At 37.0% G+C, this 19,580-nt stretch overlaps 4 protein-coding genes across 6 annotated transcripts in view; 2 read left to right on the forward strand and 2 right to left on the reverse strand.

Annotated features, from left to right (window-relative positions):
* Positions 1-234: 234 nt before the first annotated feature.
* Positions 235-1,898, reverse strand: LOC125241222 (transcription termination factor 5, mitochondrial-like). The gene has a single exon (XM_048149588.1). The coding sequence runs from the start codon at positions 1,814-1,816 to the stop codon at positions 236-238; it is 1,581 nt and encodes a 526-aa protein (XP_048005545.1). The 5' UTR covers positions 1,817-1,898; the 3' UTR covers position 235.
* A 1,894-nt stretch (positions 1,899-3,792) lies between these two features.
* LOC125240871 lies at positions 3,793-4,992 on the forward strand. The gene is made up of 3 exons (XM_048149021.1): positions 3,793-4,033; positions 4,237-4,512; positions 4,710-4,992. Exons 1-3 carry the CDS (start codon positions 3,895-3,897, stop codon positions 4,976-4,978), a joined length of 684 nt encoding a protein of 227 aa, XP_048004978.1. The 5' UTR covers positions 3,793-3,894; the 3' UTR covers positions 4,979-4,992.
* A 756-nt stretch (positions 4,993-5,748) lies between these two features.
* The window catches only part of LOC125240868 (pseudouridine-5'-phosphate glycosidase), a 197,260-nt gene continuing 183,428 nt past the window's right edge, over positions 5,749-19,580 (reverse strand). For all 3 annotated transcript variants that reach the window (XM_048149014.1, XM_048149012.1, XM_048149013.1), the window contains exon 11: positions 5,749-6,295. In XM_048149014.1, the coding sequence (XP_048004971.1) occupies positions 5,790-6,295 (506 nt within the window). In that variant the 3' untranslated portion in view covers positions 5,749-5,789. The remainder of the gene's footprint in view (positions 6,296-19,580) is intronic.
* On the forward strand, positions 9,427-18,074 carry LOC125240872. Its single transcript, XM_048149022.1, has 6 exons — positions 9,427-9,632; positions 15,315-15,453; positions 16,457-16,596; positions 17,322-17,477; positions 17,564-17,650; positions 17,787-18,074. Exons 2-6 carry the CDS (start codon positions 15,320-15,322, stop codon positions 17,936-17,938), a joined length of 669 nt encoding a protein of 222 aa, XP_048004979.1. The 5' UTR covers positions 9,427-9,632; positions 15,315-15,319; the 3' UTR covers positions 17,939-18,074.

The following is a 19,580-nucleotide window of genomic DNA, read 5'->3' on the forward strand; positions in this document are numbered from 1 at the left end:
AGCACAAGTGGTTGTTTTAGAAATATAGATAGTCAAGCAAATCTTGTCACTTAAAAAAGACGCAAAATTTAAATTTGCGTTTTTTCTATATACTGGTAAAGTTGTTTAATGGACTATAGTTTTATTTATTCTTGTTTACTGACAAATTAAACTTAACTAAATTAGGAATAAAGTATGTGATACGTAAACAAAAGTTTGGATTTTGTAGGAAGGAAAAGTTTCAGGAAAACGCAATTTACTTTAACATTGTATTTACAGACTGGTGATTTTGGACATATTGGTAATTTGACAATTCACTATTTTTACATTTTTCTTCAGTCCAGACACCATTCCCTGAAAAGTAATGATTCTTTTCTAGATAATATAAAACTAAACTCAATTTTTGAGATTTCTCCAGTTTCGTGAGGTCTAGTAGTTCAATGCTGTACAATGATTCTGCAGGTTTTTGTTTTACCTCAAATATATCAAGCACTTTCTTTATTTTGGCCCAGGGATATAACAGGATGGGACAATTTTCATAAATATCTTGAACACTAAACTTCCTGGAAAGCTGTTGGTAGACAAATTTTATTTGCACCAGAGGCACATTAATCCAGAATGGATGTCTCTTGACTGTGTTCCTTATTTGGGCGGAACTGTACATATCTCCAAGACATTGTGAGATGCAGAATACTAGATCTTTCCCCTTGCCCAGCCTGTCTCCTGGAGCTTTTTCAAAGGTGTCATATTGAACTGCACTACCTGAAAGTATGTTGAGACTCAAACATTTTTTCCTATTGTTATATAAGCTTCTCAATCTTAGCATTGCTGTATTTTTGTAGTGTATCATTTTCAAAAATCTAGGATGGTTTAAGAATGTTTGAAATTCAGGAATTGTCTTAGCTTCCTCAAGTCTTGTTCTTACAGTATCTGGACTCAGAGTATATATATCAAAACACCTTCTCTGGGCTTCATCAGTGATGCCATATTCCTGCAAAACATGCCTAGTTTCTACCATCACCTCATACTTTTTGGTGGCTAGTTTAGGATGAAGTCTCAAAATGTCTTTAATATCAACACCACCTATAGAACGAAGCTTGTATATTATTTTCTTTAAATTTTCTGGATCAACATGAATAAGATATAAATTGCCTTTGATTTTCTTATCAGGTATCTTGACCACTGACTGTAATATGTTGAGTGTCTCATTAATATATTCTAGTGGCCGGTGCTTAATTGTTGGGTAAGTTTTTATGCCCCTTTGAAATTCATCTTCAGTTAAATCTAGCATTAATTCTAGATACCGTTGTAATATTTTCAGCCTTAAAGTATACATTGTTATCTCATTGATATCTCCGTATATTAAGGTAGTCAGAGATGTAGGCCATTGTGTCATATAACTTGCTAGTCTATTTTCTACATTCAACATAGTTGATAGCTCTCCGGATTTCTTCAGTTGTCCTATGGTTGTTTGTTTCATTATTTGCAAATATGACAATATGTGTTTTGGTGTTATGTTTTCAAACCCACATTCATCCAATACTTTATGTCTAAATTTAATTGTGATAGGCAATATGCTGAACAACAGTGGATCTTTAATTAAAACTTTTCTTGTAAATCCCAGGTCACGCACTGTGTCAATTAGACACTTCAAGGTAGATTCATCTAATTTGTTTACGTATGGTTGTTTTAAACATATGAATTCTGCTTGTTCTTGGGTGATATCAAAGTATTGGCATAGTTTGGAAGAACCGATATTACTCACAGTCGAAAAATATCGATAAGTGTGGGGCCTCCTATAAAGGAGCCCCAATCTATAGAATTTCTGAATAATCATTTAGTTCTTACATAATAAGGAATTTATAGTGATGTTTTATAACAATAAAAGTTCATAAATCAAAACAGTACTTTTTAGGTTAGTTCCGTTCAACGTTCATTTGTCAATAATGTAAATTTTGACAGTGACACTGTCAACCTGTGTAGTCCATAGAGGCTCCGAGTTTTTTTGACGTGATAACGTCTAATAACTCGTTACTACGGGCAGCATGCACGAAAAAGATGACGTCATTGTCCCGTTTCCCAATATAGCTTAAGCGCCATCTATTGGCGCGCGTTGGAACTAAGCGGCTGATCGATGCGCTCGGTATGGTTGTAGTTGTAGCGTGTGGCCTGAGTAAAGCACCACAGCTGCGACAGATGGCGCGCCCGTGTTTATTATTTTTGAGTGTTTGTAATTTAAAAACATGAAAGATTGCATTAAAATAAGCATCTTTTATAGAATGAAGTTGTTTGAAAAACCTACTTATTTAGGAGTTAGAGCAGTACGAAGTTGCGAATTTTCCCATAGTATTTACTAAGGCGCCAGAGACTTAATAAATTTACGATGATTTTTTTTACCAATATAACCTATGTTAATATTGATAAATCATATAGAACACGTTTAAATAAGGATGTTTTGTTATATAAACTTTTTCTTCTCCATTAATATTTACTGAGATATTAGGGTTCTAAGATTAGTAAATGGCACTAGCACTTTAATAAAATTAACGCGTGTCTCGCAAACGGTCTAGGATACAAAATGACGACTTTTATATAGGTATAGGTTATGTTCGTTAGGTATCTTCAAACGGCCGAAGGCTCCTATTCTGTGCAGTTTCTGTAATAAACGGGGCTCCGTCGATATCGCTTTCTGTCTCTGGCGCCTTAGTAATGCTACGGGAAAATTTTGCAACTTTGCACCACTCTAACTCCTAAATTAGTAGGTTTTAAAAAAAACTTTAATTTATAAAAGATGCTTATTTTACCTAATGCATTCTTTCTAATAAGAACAAAACACTATGCTAGAAAGAGTGCAGAGGAAGTTCTGTATGCACATTTACAAACGACTGTACGGATATTACCCATATATGTATCCATCTCTATTCGTAACAGGAATGGTTGGTCTTCAAACTCTAGAAACCAGACGGAATCTGCTGCATATTATGCATTACCGCCAACTGTTTCACCATAGAGTAGATGACGCATCCGTGCTTGAGAGAATGGGGCTGCAAGTGCCAAGAGCGAATGTGGTGGTTGGCATGCCGGGCGCGGTGCCGGCGCGGCGGCGGCGGCGCCTGTTCGCGGCGGCCGGCGCACCGCTCGAGCCCGAGCTGCTCTTAACCGCATCATGTTGGAGACAGACGATATTGACATATTTGCTGATAGTGTTGGTGTGTTTTACAGAAAACTCTTAAGGTTCATAGACTCTACACTCCTTAGGTGATTAATGTAATAACCATAGTTTAACTTTTAAGTGTGTTTGCTTTTATTTATGTCAATTTAACATGTACATAATTATATTACCACATAAGTGCTTTGGTGAAATACTGTTAACTTTTGTGTATTTTTAATAAATAAATAAATAAAAAAACGTGAAAAAAGTCCCAGAATCGGGCCCCTTTTGCTATACTCTGACCGCCCCTGTCTATACTACTGTAATTTTTGACGTTATCACGTTAAACTACCGTCCGTAAACCGACTTTACAGACAACCAATTTTTTTTATTTTAATGATGATTGAGTTTATTTGAAGAATACGCAAGAACGTATATACGAACCCTACTAACGAGCTTGTCCAATGGTAGAACCTCAGTTGGTTACGATTTATATTTAATTTGTCAGAATCTATGAATTGATCATAAAAATCATAAAGTTTAGTTGATACTATTACCGTCTGTGCTATCAAAACTTTGCCGATTCGTCTGAAGGACGCAGCAGCGGTTTTACCTTATCCTTGAATATACTAACGTTAATGTGTTTATTTTGTAGTCTGTGGTAATCTGTAATGTCAACTTTAGGGCGTAGGTTAGATTAAATTGTTTGATGCAGTTTACGATACTCGATATTTGATTGTACTTGTGTTATTATATAAAATACGATGGTTTCCAAGTCAAAAACTGGCTTGTTTGCGTTGGGTTTTTACGCTTTGGCGTCCTTCTTTATTATATTGGCTTTTGTAAGTCCATACTGGTTGGTCACTGACGGCAAACTTAAAAACCCCAAGTTTATTCAAATTGGTAAGCTATAATAATAATTTTATATATTTCCATAAATGAAAATGAAGTATTATTAAACACCAACTTACGGTTATTCATTTTTCACTTATATAGGAATAGGAATAGTGCTACTACTCGTAAGCCTCCTCCTCCTCGCGAACTATTTCTTGCAGAAAAATAAGTGATTAATGTTGACCGAAAAATAATAAAAGCCTTGATTTCAGGTTTGTGGTTAGTATGCTTCAATGGATTTCAAGAGCCACACCACTGGTATGATACAGTGTTCACTGGTTGTTGGTGGGTGTTTGAAGAAGAATATTACATCATTCATGACATACTTCTGCCAGGATTCTTCATAGCCACTCAGTTCTTCTTCACAATATCACTGTGCGCTGTGCTAGTGTCTCTGTTCCTGACTTATCTCTATTTGCAGAAGGACAATGATGATGAAAATTATTTGACTCTTTTGGTGACACTGGGAACAATACTTGTTATTGGAGGTATGTAATTACCTAATTTATAACATAATAGGAAAATATTGATAGTATTTTATGTTGAATATGTCAAAAATTATTGTAAATTGGTTTGAAAATAATAGAAGTTGTAAAAATATACATAATTATTTGTTTTTACTATTCTCATTTGTTTAACATATTTCAAAAAGGTCCTCCAAAGTAATGTTCATTTTCTCTTCTAGGATTTTCTGGTATTATATCTGTGGTGACATTCGGAGCAAGGGGTGATGGGCGTGACTGGATGCCAAACTGGGAACACAATGACCTCGGCTGGGCATTTGCCATGGGCGTCATCGGAGTCATCCTACTATTTCCAGCGGGTATCCTGTTCTTGGTGGAAGCAAGGGTTCACAAGTATAAGAAGCTACATGAAATGCAAAGTCGCGAGCCATCCTCATACACAATGCACGAGAGGAAGTTTGCTTATGCTGGAGGACACACAGATATTTAATTGACTGTAAGAATTATTCATTGTAGACACATGAATTTCATTTAATTAGTAGATTAGTCATTACACTTGAGCTGATGACAATCATAAGTATAGAGTAATTAGTTAATAATAGTGATATACTAATGTATTTTTCTTATATGATTCCGTCCATGATTTACAAGAATCTCATTTTATAATAATTATACTGACATGACATATATTTTTAAATCTTTTAAATGTTATTATCAATCACCTGATAAGTTGGCTCCAGTGACTTAAATCATTGTGTCTGTCAGTTACTCTGTCACTTACTTTAAAAGAAAAATGGTGTACCTAACTGTGCGGTGAAATACAGAACAGAGTTAGCTCACCTTATTGCAGCTGTTTGTATTTTGAAATGAAAGTTCTCTAGCCGTTTTGTTCCGAATGCAAAACACAATAATTTAATTCTTATTAGATGAAAGAGATTTGCGCTTAAAAACAGCATTAATCAAAATAATGTGTAGAGTTGGTGGGGACTCATTATTAATTATAAATCTATTTGAAACATGGCTTTAATTTTACATGAGACATTGTTAATAAGTATGAGACAAGTTCATATATGGGATATCAGAACTTTGGTAGGTTTGAGAACTTTCATTAAAATAATTTTGCGTTGTGTAGGCATGGGCTGAAATGACAGCTATTTAAGTATTTAATAAAATCTATTTCCACAATTATCTAGTGCCTTAGCAGAGATGTATGCAGGACTGTAAATGCATTTTTTACTTTTTAGGTAATAATAAAAAAAATTACATAATTAATTAGTTTATTATTTTTCATGCAATACTAGTTAAATTAGATTTGTATAGCTTGATTCTTTGATGTCTGTGCGCATCTTAAAATTAGACGGAACCGTGTTAGAAGACAGCAAAGCATTTCTAGCAGCATTTAATCCAATTGAAACACAACATGATTCATTCAGATTTAAAAGAACTCCATGAAGAAAACCGCTAGCAAAACAATCTCCAGCTCCCGAAACGTTTTCTATATCATCTATTACATTTACTGGATAGAGCTTTGCCGTCACATCATGGCTATTTCCGTGTACATCCTTGTTTCGTACAATGATAACACCTTTGGCACCTAATGTTACTATTAGGCATTCAATAAAATTTGACAACATTTTAGATAAGTATAGAACTTCTTCTATGGCATTCAGACTGTTAGGAAGCATGTAAGGCTTGACAAAGTGTGCCATTGCACGTAGCTCATTTAAATTCGGTGAAGCGTAGGCAATGCGTGGTCCTCCGTGCAGAATTTTGGATGCTTTTCTTCGATCCGTCGGCTCAAAAAATACTGAAAAATAAAGTATTGTAAGAATTATTAGCTATATAATTTACAATCACATAAATAAGTTTGAGGCTTCACTTTATTAAATGAACTAGCTTTTGCCCGCGGCTTACAAAATTCCACCCCCCATTTTAGGGAAGTGGGGTGTTAGAAAGAGACAAAAAGTAGCCTATGTCACTCTCCATCCCTTAAACTATCTCTACTTAAAAAATCACGTCAATCCGTCGCTCCGTTTTGTCGTGAAAGACGGACAAACAAACAGACACACACTTTCCCATTTATAATATTAGCATGGATATACAAATTTTCCTTTGAACATTAAATTTAAAGAAACCGCCATGCGTTAACCTGTTCGAGTTTCAGTAACTTCCGATAGAGGCGCTAGTGCAACACAACATCACCACACCACGCCACTAGAGATGTGCCAAACCGAAAATATCGCAAACCGGGCTGAACGGTTTGATTTTCTACGTAAACCGGTTTCAACCCGGTTTGACCAAACCGAGTTGCTACGACGGTCCTTAGCGTATTAATGTAGCGGTTAGGTTTGGCCCGTGTGAAGCGATTCGTCAAAATTGAACACGAATCAACCCGACCGGGTTGAGTCAAGTTATGCCCGAAACACATGATATAAACGTGTGTTTTTTTTATTTATTTAAAATTAAAGTTGTGTTTGAACGAGCTAAACTGAAACTAAATTAATGCAAATAAATATATTTCATTTCATTTCATCAAAATATTCGTAACGGAGACAGAATTCACAGAATATCGGCAAGGGCGGCAACGGCAGAATAGCGGGAGCATTTAATTACAGTTGTAAACTGTTATATTTCCCCATTTATTATTAGGAAAAAGAGCACCATCTGTTATAATTGATTTCAAACCAAAGCGAGCACGGTCGGGCGGACCGCGAGCATGCGCGGATCCAGGGGGGGTCATGGGGGTCATGACCCCCCCCTGGAGCCTAGGTTGGCCATACAAATAGACCACGTGACCCCCCCTCTGGGGCCTGGGCCTTTACCACGTGACCCCCCCTTGGGCACGAAGCTGGATCCGCGCTTGATCGCGAGCGTGTTTCAGATTCTGGCCGTGGCGCCACTTCTGCGCGAAAGTACAGCTATCCTGCTTGCACTCGCTGGTTTGCAGTTCCGATACCGATATTGCCGGTTTCGTTATCAACATTTTCGAATTGAGTCATGTGGGAGTGGGACCGATCGGTACGTTCGTTCGGCTGCGTTCCGTCTGCTCGTTGGAACCGGTTTGGTGAACTGTCAAACCGAGTCGGGCCGAGTTGAGCCTAACTCGGTTTGAACCGGGTTGGCAAACCGGGTTGACACATCTCTACACGCCACGCCAGCCACGCCCATTCATTGAACGCATCGCAGGACATCGCATGGTCGGTTTTGGGAGGCTTGCGCTTGTTGATACTGAACCATAGATAGGGCTGCCATCTCGAATTTCGCCAAACCCGGACAAAGATTCAAAAAACCCGGACATTTGGCGTAAATCGCATTTTTTCCCCGGACGAGTCCAACAATATTTTTAAAAGCCATAAAAACAGGACCTTTAATTTTCATCCGTTTATTTTTTTAATTTCTCACAATGTGTAATTTGCAATAAACAAAAACAAACAATTTTTCTTACAGAAAAATAAATTTGTCTGTTTTTATTGTTCCGTATTACAAAGATACAAAAGGAACCCTTATGGTGCGACTATGCCCGTCTGTCTGTTCGTCTATCACATTACTAAATATCTCGAGAACTACTTATGCTACCAATTTGAAATTTGGAATAGTTATGAGCATTGTTAACCGCTATAAATCGAAAGTATTCCTTTATTTTGTTTATCAATATAATTATATAAAATGGCCAAATTAAAAGGGGGCAAAACTGTAAATTTCAAGTTACTAGTTACTAGCTCAAGTGGGGTTTCGCTAGAAAGAGCTCAAATTGTGCAATCAAAACTATTTCTAATTTTTGTTTTTTGAAAAAAAAAAAAAAAGAATTTTGGTAAAAAGAAATACCGCCCCCTTATCTCCGAAGGTCACTAACGAAAAATTGTGAAAATTTTACGAAACATTGGCTTTATGCTAAATATTACAGGAAAAATAAAATAGTCTGTATCTTTGAAACTTTTTTTTTAATTGTCAATTTTTTTTTATTTCAACTTTCAATCTTACCACCCTTGCATATTATACATCCATATTTTATTTCAAACACGAGATTCTACCTAAAACAACACAACAAACAAACACAACACAAACACACATTTCAACCTACGAGTCCGAGTCGCACTTGGCCGGTTTTTTATTTTGTAAACAGATCAGTCAACTTAAATTCGCTGATAAATACTTAAATTCAGTGAGGTGCTTCCTTACATGAAAAGTGTCCGGGTTTTCCCCGGACACTTTTTGACTCCCCGCCCGGACGGCCCCCGGACGGCCTCCAAACTAGGACAAATCCGGGGAAACCCGGACGGATGGCAGCCCTAACCATAGACTATAGAGTGGATTACTACGTGCGTGTGTATTGAAGTCGTAAGCCGTTATGGCCCCTGTACACACATGGCCAACGGTTCCACCAGCCCTTTGTGAAACCCCTTGGCCAAGATAAGAGCCGCTGTTTACACATTGGCGAACCAATCACTTGGCATTGGCTCTTCATGAAAGATGGACGTGGAATGAAAAAATCTAGGAAATTCTTGGTCATAGACGTTGTCAGAAAAAAAATATTAAAAAATAATAACCCCGTAGTAAAATTAAATTATTTGCAATATTAACAATTTTTTGAATATTCTGATAAGAACATTTATCTTTTTTAGGAAATACATTAAACATTTGCAAGGTTATTTTATTTCCTAAAATCTACGCTATTATTGGCATAGATAAACTTATTATTTTCGTAAATATATCACTACTGTCCTCTCTGACGGCTGACGACCAACTGAATGAAGCGCCAACGTGTAAACGCAGTTGGCCATTGGCGCCAAGATCCTTTGATGTGTGGACAAAAAACCGACACGAATCGGTTGGCCGGCAAGCGCAAGCGCCAACTGCCAACTTACGGCCAAGTAGCCCTCTACACACATGGCCAAGGGGGTTGGTGGAACTGTTGGCCATGTGTGTACAGCGGCCATTACAATATTCACTATCTGTGAAGTGAGAAGTCGGCAAGTGAACGGGGCAGGGCGTAGGCAGCTAGCTATGAAATCAAATACTTAATTCAAGTATTTCGTTTAAAAGTTACTCTAATGATATATTGAAACTTATGCTTTGTTTCCATTAGGAGGTTGTGACATTCAATTAGTATCGCATTTTGTTCAAAGTTTGCAGCTCGACGCTAGGTAAGTCCTATCAAATGTAAGTTCCTTTACTAATAAAGTAAAACAAATACAAACAAATGATTGTTGCAGAAGTATTATTTTATTGTATTGCATTAGTTAGTATGATTACTTTATAAAAAATATAAATGAAACTTGCACTAATAAATTATATATTTAGTATATTTAGTTCATTCTATTATTTCTAATCCTCAACGTAACTTTGTTTTGTTTGAAACCTGTACAATAGCTTACACGATTAATGTATGTATTTGCAAATATCACGTTAAATTAAGTCGATTCTAACAATTAATTAATTTTTACCACAAGTGTTCCAACAGTCAGTTTCTGAAATAGTTTCTATTTATATGACAAATTATTTTATTAAATGTATAATTCTATAGTGTACAAAGAATTCACCATAATCTTGTTGGTTATTCTCTATTTGACTTGGGTACAATAAGCAACAAAATAAATAACAATCTGGATACTAACTTAAACCAACTTTTTTGATAGGTACAGACAGTCATCTGCAATAACATGATACTTTTTGAAAGCTGCAATAATATCTGACCTTATTAATTATTGTAAAGGCATAAGAATGGGTCCCTTGTTTTTGTGGCTTTCTAAGAGTAATATGTTAATACAGCCTAATTACAGGTTATTGTACCGGAAAATGCATTCCCCTAATAGTAAAACTAACAGTTTTCAAACTGATAAAAGAGTATTAATATGTTCTTTTTTATGTGATCTTTGGGAGTTTAGAGTTTTCCTTTATTTTGATGCTGGGATGTCCCAGAGAGACTTACAGGGGGAAATATTCAAATTTTATCACTAAAAATAATCCAATATACATGTATTTTAAATTGGTGTCATAGACGTTATCACTACACTTTTTTAAACAAGGTCCCCAGCTGCGTCTGTCTGTGTGTTCACCATAAACTCAAAAACTACTGACCGGGTTTCCACATGGTCCATGAATAGAGTGATTCTTGAGGAAGATTTAACTCTATGATTTGTTAAGGTTTTGTTTTAAATATAAGAGCCTTAATAGAATATGCTGCCCATATTAGATATTACAAAATAATGTTTGATGAAATTTTACCATTTTTTGAACTATCCAATACCAAAGTGGATCGAGTATTATAGAGAGTTACTGTCAAAGTAAAATGTGTAATCATAGTGCATAGACTGCCATCTCTTGACACAAGCTTACAACTTTTGAACCTCAGTTTTGACAATTTGGCCCATATTGTTAGCTTGATATGTGTTAAAATGTCAAAATATATTAATATTAGCGCCATCTAGCCGAGCGTTCCCCAAAGGTGTAACACCATCTAAGGTACGGACCTTTTTCTCTAGGGCTTTGAGGTACGTTTTTTTCTTAGACTTTATCCGTCTATACGGAATTACATATGTCTGCCAATACTAAGTATCCTTGAGGTCACAAAAAGTTAAATTAACAGCTTCAGCGAATGTGATAATTATGTAATATATAATTTTAGTTTAAATTCCCAAAAGCCAGGCCTTATGAGTTTAATTTGCATTTGTACCTTTTCATCCTAAAATAATGGTTTACTAAATCTCCAAAACCAGATAAAAAATCGAATGTTAATTTAACTGAAGCTAAAATATGCATGTATTATTTAATTACATAATGCCCATATTAGTCATAGGTATCATTATAAAATGACAACTATGGTAAACATAATCACTTGCTCTCAAGTCATTAACATCTAGGTTTGCAACAAAGTGAGTCATTGGTACAGTCATAAATCATGCCAACATGGGTCATACCTACACTTTTTCATCTTTAATAATGCCATCAATATAAGTTACAAGAATTCTCTGAAAGTTAGAACCCTTCTTTCTGTACTCGTTGTATATAAATGTGTTCCATCACTAAAGGGTTCTTATGCTTATTGTGCAGTAAAAAGGTTTTTATCTGAATTTTCAAGAAAATATTACCCTTCTACCCTAATTCCAGATGAAGGACCCTTTAGGCATGGAATACTCCATTTACCTCTTCCTATAATGAATTTTAAGAATTGAGGTAGGTACAGTCATCTTTCATATATATCGGAGCGGCCAAGGTGCTCACAAATGTCTGTACACGCCTCAAGTTGTTGACGTTGTCAAGGCGTTGAAGTGCGCGTTCCGTTATTTTTGAACACCTCGACAGTTTCGATATATCTGATGTACAACCTACCAAACAGGCTGAAAAATATATCAAGGTGTTAATAAATTTTGACACTACAACTACATATACCCAAGACATATGTAACATTTGGAGTAAAATTTAGTGTATGTATGTAGGGTGCATTGGGGTAATTTCGAAAGTCACATAAGATCCCCCTTTCGAAATTACCCGAGCATTTATGTGCTTCGAAATTACCCCAATGCACCCTATACACATCTTTCCCATTTTAATCTTTTTAAACCTATTTTCTCTCTTGTTCCCGTAATGTTATCTGGCTTTTTGCTGCGCTCATGCCATTTTGACCTATTTTTGTCCGTCGATTACCTATAGGATTATGAACGTCTTCCACTTGATATAACTTCTGGATGGTTCCTAAAAGTGTGTACCGTGTACCTATTGGTATGTTTATGGGCATTATTGTAAGACTGCACCCAGACGACATTAAATGTGTCGAGTTTCGCGAGTTACGACCCGTACGACCGTCACATTACCTACCCAACTACCGGATTATGAATCTGTATGTTCCCACAGTCGGCGTGTGTGAACTTTTTGGCATTGTGTTTGGAGGTGAATGTTATGTTGTATGCGACACGCTAAGTAGGAACAACTCCGCCATTCATATAGACAGATTGCGAAACATTTTACTCACTCGTTATTCATCTCAGCCTTGTGCTTTTAGGGTAATGTTACCCAACTTCACATGGAATCGCTATTCATAGAGCACTAGCCATCATTTTGACACAATTGTGTATGGAAATTGTGCTAAGTGGTCTAAAGAAAGCATTGACTGAGGTCAGCGATGCAGCGAAACCTTGGTACTTAGACAGTGAAGAACTAGAGTATATTGACGTTTTTCTTGGTTATAAAATATGTATATTATGCATATTCAGATATATTAATAATATAGATATTATTCAGAATATATTAATTAATTTAAAAAAAAATACTTTCAACTTGTAGAGGTTCACAATGTTTATTACTATTCCAAATTTCATATCGATAGCATAAGTAGTTCTCGAGATATTTAACAATATGACAGACGGACAGACAGACGGACAGAGTCGCACCATAAGGGTTCCTGTTGTACCTTTTTGGTACGGAACCCTAAAAAAACATTAAAATAATGTTAATTAATCGCGTTCGACCTGTGCTGTGAGTGACTTTAACTATCAATTAGCTATTCCTACTAGAAAAAAAAACAGTGCAAATTGAGCATTAGAGAATATCCTTGATAAAAATAATAAAAATCATATTTTTTATTCTACTAGGAGCAGTAGGAGCCTGTAAGAACCGGAAATAAATTGCGCTGGCCCAGAATGTGTTAATAAGCGGTTCTGAACTGTAATTTGTTGATACTTCTCTGTGCTTCTGAGCTCCATGATACATACAGTACCTACTCGGATAAGTTCGTTTTTCCGTAGTGTTAGACCTGATTTAGACGGCGTGCGAACTCGTATGCGATTTTAGTTACATTGCGGGCTGTTGAGGTCACATACACTTTTGCACAGGCGATCAAATACCGCAATGTAATAAAACTCGTATGCGAGTTCTCGTACCGTCTAAATGGGCCCTTACAGTCTGACCAAAAAGTGGCAACATCGTAGTGCCGTCCCGTTTTCTCACACATATTGATTTGAAAGGGATGACACTACAATGTTGCCTCTCTTTTTGGTCAGACTACTATACAACAATAATAAATGATTAAAGATTAATAGAATTATCCACCTATGTTGAATACATCATTTTAAACGCTATTTGAATGCAAATTATACTGCACCGCGCATATTTTTGCTATCCTATGTGACGAAATCCCCGTGGGCCAATGATGGACGCTTTGAGAATAACTGCAGCCGCTATTCTCAAAGCTTATACGGCGATACGATACGACTAGTCGACGAATAAGTTATGCGCGATTTGTATTCCCCAGAGTTCCCACGCGTAATCATTACGTGTACATTGACATCGAGAACTAGTTATGTCGCCGTCCTTGTTAAATAAGGTTTGTCCTATAGTTTGCCTAGCAAAGGAGGTACATAATTCACAGGTACAATTATGTGACCTTTGGTAGATCTTACGAGTAAGTATATCATATTGCAATCATTTTGCGAACTGTTCATTCGGCTTGGTGTTTTCCCTGAGTGCGGTGACCGATTTCACCTATCACCACGCCCTGTCCTCCCGTGGGTGTCGTAGAAGCTGACTGTGGGATGTGGGTTCAATAGTGGTATGGGCAGTAAACTATTGACTATATGCTATAACTATAGCAACCTGTCACTGCAATATTGCATTTTTGTTCAACCCCTTGCTAAGAGTGGCATTGAAACTTGAGCAGTTTCATGTGCTCTGCCTACCCCTGTTGCTCAGCTACTGTCGATGAAAATTATTAGGCAGGTACAGTCGAGTTCTTAAATATGTGTACATTTCTTCACCTTAACTTGTGCAACAAATAAGGTGACAAAATGTACACATGTTTATGAACTCGACTGTACTAACATTGGACACTTCCTAAAGTACTTAATTAAAACCAGCTTCTACTCGAGTTATCCTGTTGTGTATAGGTTAAAGTGTTAAGCAGGCAAATGCCTCTCTGGCTAATTAATTTGACCCAATTAATACTAGGCATCCAATTCCTCAGTCGTTAAGCTAATTCTATTCATTTCTGTTCACTCCAATGTAGAATTCAAATGAAACAGGGTTGGAAGTGAAGCTATTTAGCACCACACGTCTAAAAAAACCTTGAGAGTGGTTACAAAGAGAATCTTGAGCAAACCGAGGATTCTGAGGCTTGTTGCCTTTGCTACAAAAAAAAATCACTTACGTTCGTACATTTGACTTTAACAACAACAACAACAACAACAATATGCACTCATGCATGCATAAAATTAATTTGCCCTATAGAAGGACGGTTAAAAGAGGATAACTCTATTAAGTAAACTAATAAGATAACCCTAAATTAGAATTTATAGTTAGTTCTCGCTATCGATCCAAGTACTATAGAAAGAGAAACTCTAAATAGTGTCACTATTTAAAAAGAAAACCAAACATCCTTTCTTGCGATTTAATAAATGTACCAGTCCCCATGCCTTGAGGGAGAGTTATATGTTCCATCTAACCAGAATTACCTAAGTGTGAACTTTATTGCACAAAACAAGTAAGAGATTGCTCACACTAATGCTTTTCTTTATGCTGTAATTGTAAGCTTCGTGTCTACTCAATTTTCAAAGCGATGCCAGTTTACTCTTTCTGAGCTACCTTAACATTCATAACTACTATGTATGGCAGTGTAGAGAGTATTATGCACTGCAGTATTAGTACACTGCAACTGCACAACACATGCAGCTCGTACACATAAGTGCCCATCCGGTAACCATGCATCGCTAAAGACTCGTCACGTATTTACAAATAACGATCGCCGCATTTGATAAACGAGATGACAATTGAAACAATAGGTAGGAAACATTACGTACTTAATTACAAGGTGTTTAAATCGGCGTAACTTGTTACAGAAACAATGAAGAACAGAAGTTTGGCCGGCAACTGTGGCATTGGGGTGTTTGTCATTGCCCTTGTGACGGTGGCATTGGCATTCGGCACGCCGAACTGGCTGGTCAGCGACTACAGGATAAAGGGGTCCAGGCTGGACAGGTATGTACGCTAATATTGGTATTTATAGACGGTCAAGCACATCTTGTCACTAATAAAAGGTGCGGAATTCAAATTTTGCTATGCACGATAAACTTTTGCCCCTACATCTTCAATATTTTTTAAGTGTTATGGCTCGTCGACGATTCCGCCAACGACAAGTTTTAGGAAGGCACGCGTTTTATGAAGACAATTGGCTGGTGAGTTGAGCCCTACATTTTTAACCCCCGACGCAAAAACGACGGGGTGTTATAAGTTTGACGTGTCTGTCTGTTTGTCTGTGTGTGTGTCTGTCTGTGGCATCGTAGCTCCCGAACGGATGAACCAAATTGGATTTAGTTTTTTTTGTCTGAAAGCTGAGTTAGTCGGGAGTGTTCTTAGCCATGTTCATGAAAATCGGTCTACTATGTCGCGGTCGCGGGGGTTTTTAAAATTTTTAATTTTGTGGTTAGGTTATTCAAATTTGCCGTCTTTTTTTCAGTGACAAGATTTGCTTGACTTGATGATCTTTATGATAGTTTTCAGTATGTATTATAATAAATCTGTTTCAATGCCGTAACAACGGATTAGCATACGTGCGGCGTACGGCGTACGTGACTGTATTCATAGGCAGCGTCCCCACTTAGGCGTCGCGTGTCTCGCGGCGCGCAACGGACGTCTCCGCCACGCTGCCGCCACGCCGCCTGGGGCGCGTCTTACGTCCTTCCTATACAAAATGTACTGAGGAGACGTTTTTTGAATTACATTCAGGCGGCGTGGCGGAGACGTCTGTTGCGCGCCACAAGACATGCGTCTTATGAGTGTGGATGGTCCCATAGGTAATAATGTGGAGGGAGGCTTGTCTGCTGGGATGTCAACATGTGCAGTCTTGCCCATGTTAGTCTTTCTTTCATGATATTTATTTTACATTATGCCTATTTTAATAGTTTATCATTAAAATGACGTTTGCCTAAACGTCATCCGTTTTCAGTAAATACACAATTAGCCAATTAGTTTTTCTTTTCAGATTAGGTTTATGGAGTCATTGCTTTAGGTCTCTCCCCGATCCGTATGACCAATACCAAAGACGCTTCTTTGTGGGCTGCCGCTGGGTCTACGATCCGTTTACCACGGGCTACGATAGAATACGAGGATTTTTATTGCCGGGTGAGTGTTTCAATTCATTACTACTCTACTGTGATGTCATAAAATACTCTTTATGAAAAAATAAAAATATGAATACGGATTATATCGTGTATAATGAATTTACAATACATCCCGATGTTTCGAACCCTTTACGTCTTACGTGGCCAACGGGTGACCCCCGTTGTAATGGTTTCGAAACGTCTGTTCGTAGTTGTCTGTTTCTATGTATAGTTTAGGGACTACCTCTACATTCCTAATGACGTTTGTTCGAAAATCACTTGGCCTAACTCATTTGGCCGAATTATGAAATGCCTAACGCTCTTTTGGCCTAAAACGATCATTTAGCATAATTTAAATTTTGCCCCAAAAATGACATTACCCAGAACCGATTCGCTGTTAGAAAGGTAGGTTTAGGTTAGGTTAGAACCGTGACCTCACACAAATCCGAATCGCTTCTAAAAAAGTGGGTTTTAACGGCGTTAGGCGAAACAATATTAGGACATTTAAATTAGGCCAAATGATAATTATGCCAAAAAATATTAGGCGATCTAAAAATCGAAGAAAAAACTTTAGGAATCTAGATATACATCCTATAGTTTAACTTGAAAATAACGAGTTGTCTTAGTTTCAACTTGCCCTTAGAATAATTAGAGCCGCAACGCATTGCGTCGGTTCGCAGCTCGCACCAGGGCACGCCTTAACCTCGACCTACATTCTGATGCAGTTGATTTTATTCTAATTTGCAGGTTTCATGATCGCGACTCAGTTTTTCTTCACACTATGTCTCCTTGGTGTGCTGATTTCGACCATCCTAGTGCTGATATTCTTCCTCTGTTGCGGTCCTGACCAAAACCGATTCGTGACCTTAATCAAGACTATCGGATACATCATGTTGAGCGCAGGTACGATCTAATGATTTTGCATAAGTTCAGTTTTTACAGTTTAAGTTGAAAAAAACATTTGTAATAATAATAATATGTATTTTCAGGTATCTGTGGAGTAATAGCAGTCATCATATTTGCATCGCTGGGCAATGCCGATGGGTGGATGCCGAACCATGAAAATAACTATTTAGGTAAATATGTAGCGCCTAACCTATGAGTAAAGAGTAAGGGATTTTATTTTGTATAAAATTTTTAAATGACGTACTTGAGTCACTGAATGTGGCTGGCTGATGTATTTTAGGATATTGATTCTTTTTTACTATGCAGGTTGGTCATTCGGTCTGGGAGTGGTCGGTGCCGTCGCTTGCCTCATTACGGCGGCGCTCTTCCTGGCGGAAGCCAACATCCAGCACAAAAAGCGGAATAAGCTCAAGGAGTCGCAAGCTCAGTTCGAAATGGAACAGGATTCCAAAGCATAACAAGAAATGACGTTGCATCTCCTTTTAGCCTCGGATACATCTGTAAATTTTACTTAGTAAGTAGGGGTACCAAATCTATTTTCTAGAAGGAGAGAACAACTACCTCCTTAAGTAAAACTTACAAATGTATACCGGCCTAAGGGCCGGTTGCATCAACCCGTCTGTCACCGTTAAAGCGTTCGTTAAATTTTATTGTACGGGAAGTTCCATAGACGTTTGCTGTGTGACGATGATGTGTCTGTCAAATGTGGTTGATGCAACTGGCCCTAAGTCGTTATAAATATGAATCTCACAAGTTTGTAACATTTTGGCATCTTTAAAACGGTCTACAAATCTCACTAAACGCACAGTTACCAGTGCAAATCTAATAGGCTGTAAGTTTTATTCGAGACATGAAATCTTCGACTGATTTTCATTTCTGTGTCTTAAAATTATTAGTATTTTAATGTTACTTTAACATGTGCCTTTGAATGTTTGTTATAAGTGTAACTATACATGTAGATTAAGTTGAGGAGAGTGAATCATTTCGATGTCCGTCCGATATACCAACGCATTTCTATAAGTATCCGTCCATGGTAATATTTATATAGTATTATTTAGTAGAGATATGAGCACCAATGAGCAGCTTTTATAATAATTGACATCACATAAGGTTAACATATTAGAAGGTAGATAACTATGAAATGTGAATGTGTTTTATTAACACACTATTATGTATATAGACATCTTTATTGTGTAGATTTCCGTCATAGAATGGATCATGCTATAAAAAAAGGTCAGTTCCACTTGAAATTGTAATAAAATGGAATGAATATGAAAAATAACTGTGAATGAATCATGACAATCCTTTAGACATGGGATGCCTTATTATTTTAATTGATTAATATTAAAGCTTGGCAGCATACATCAGTGGCCTATTTCACAAAAGTGACAACTGTCACCCGACAGTGACACTTCGCCGTTCATTGCCTGTTCAACAAGGAAATATGTTGACGCTGAGTAACAATGTTACTTAACAACCCAGAAATAGGCACAGAATTGTCAGTGTCAAGTGTCAATGTCACTGTGATGTGAGATTGTATATTGTATCCAAATTGTATCTCTAAGAGTACTAATTGATAATCGCTAGGATGAAACAGAGAATCTTTAATCTTTCAGATACATGCCACCTTTACCTTTAATCATATTATATGAATATTATTTTACCGATTTGTGCCTTCAAGCATCGATTCCTCTTTAACGGTCATTCCCACGCTAAGAGTATGGCTTTAAGTTTTACTGTATATTAACCATTATGTATCAATTAAACGACGCCGTCCATTTTTAATGCATCCTTTTATGTTTTTTAATAAGTTTTTGTTTACTTAATAAGTTTTTTTTATATTTCTTTTACAGCTGATGTATACATTTTATCAGAAACATTTACAATGCGTATTGAAATAAAATATTTGTACCTATAGGTAACGTTGTTTGATTATACCTACAACATAGAGACAACCTCACAGAATTTACATATGAATTCCGAATGCTTTCTGTAGCTAGTGCCTTAACAGTTATTTTTTTTACAAGGCGGCAAAGTTTTTGTTTAACCTCTCGTGCTAATATTGAGACCCGACCTGAGCAGGCGATATATTCCGAGCGT

The sequence above is a fragment of the Leguminivora glycinivorella genome, chromosome Z (genome assembly GCF_023078275.1).
Source record: "Leguminivora glycinivorella isolate SPB_JAAS2020 chromosome Z, LegGlyc_1.1, whole genome shotgun sequence".
NCBI classification, from domain to species: domain Eukaryota; kingdom Metazoa; phylum Arthropoda; class Insecta; order Lepidoptera; family Tortricidae; genus Leguminivora; species Leguminivora glycinivorella.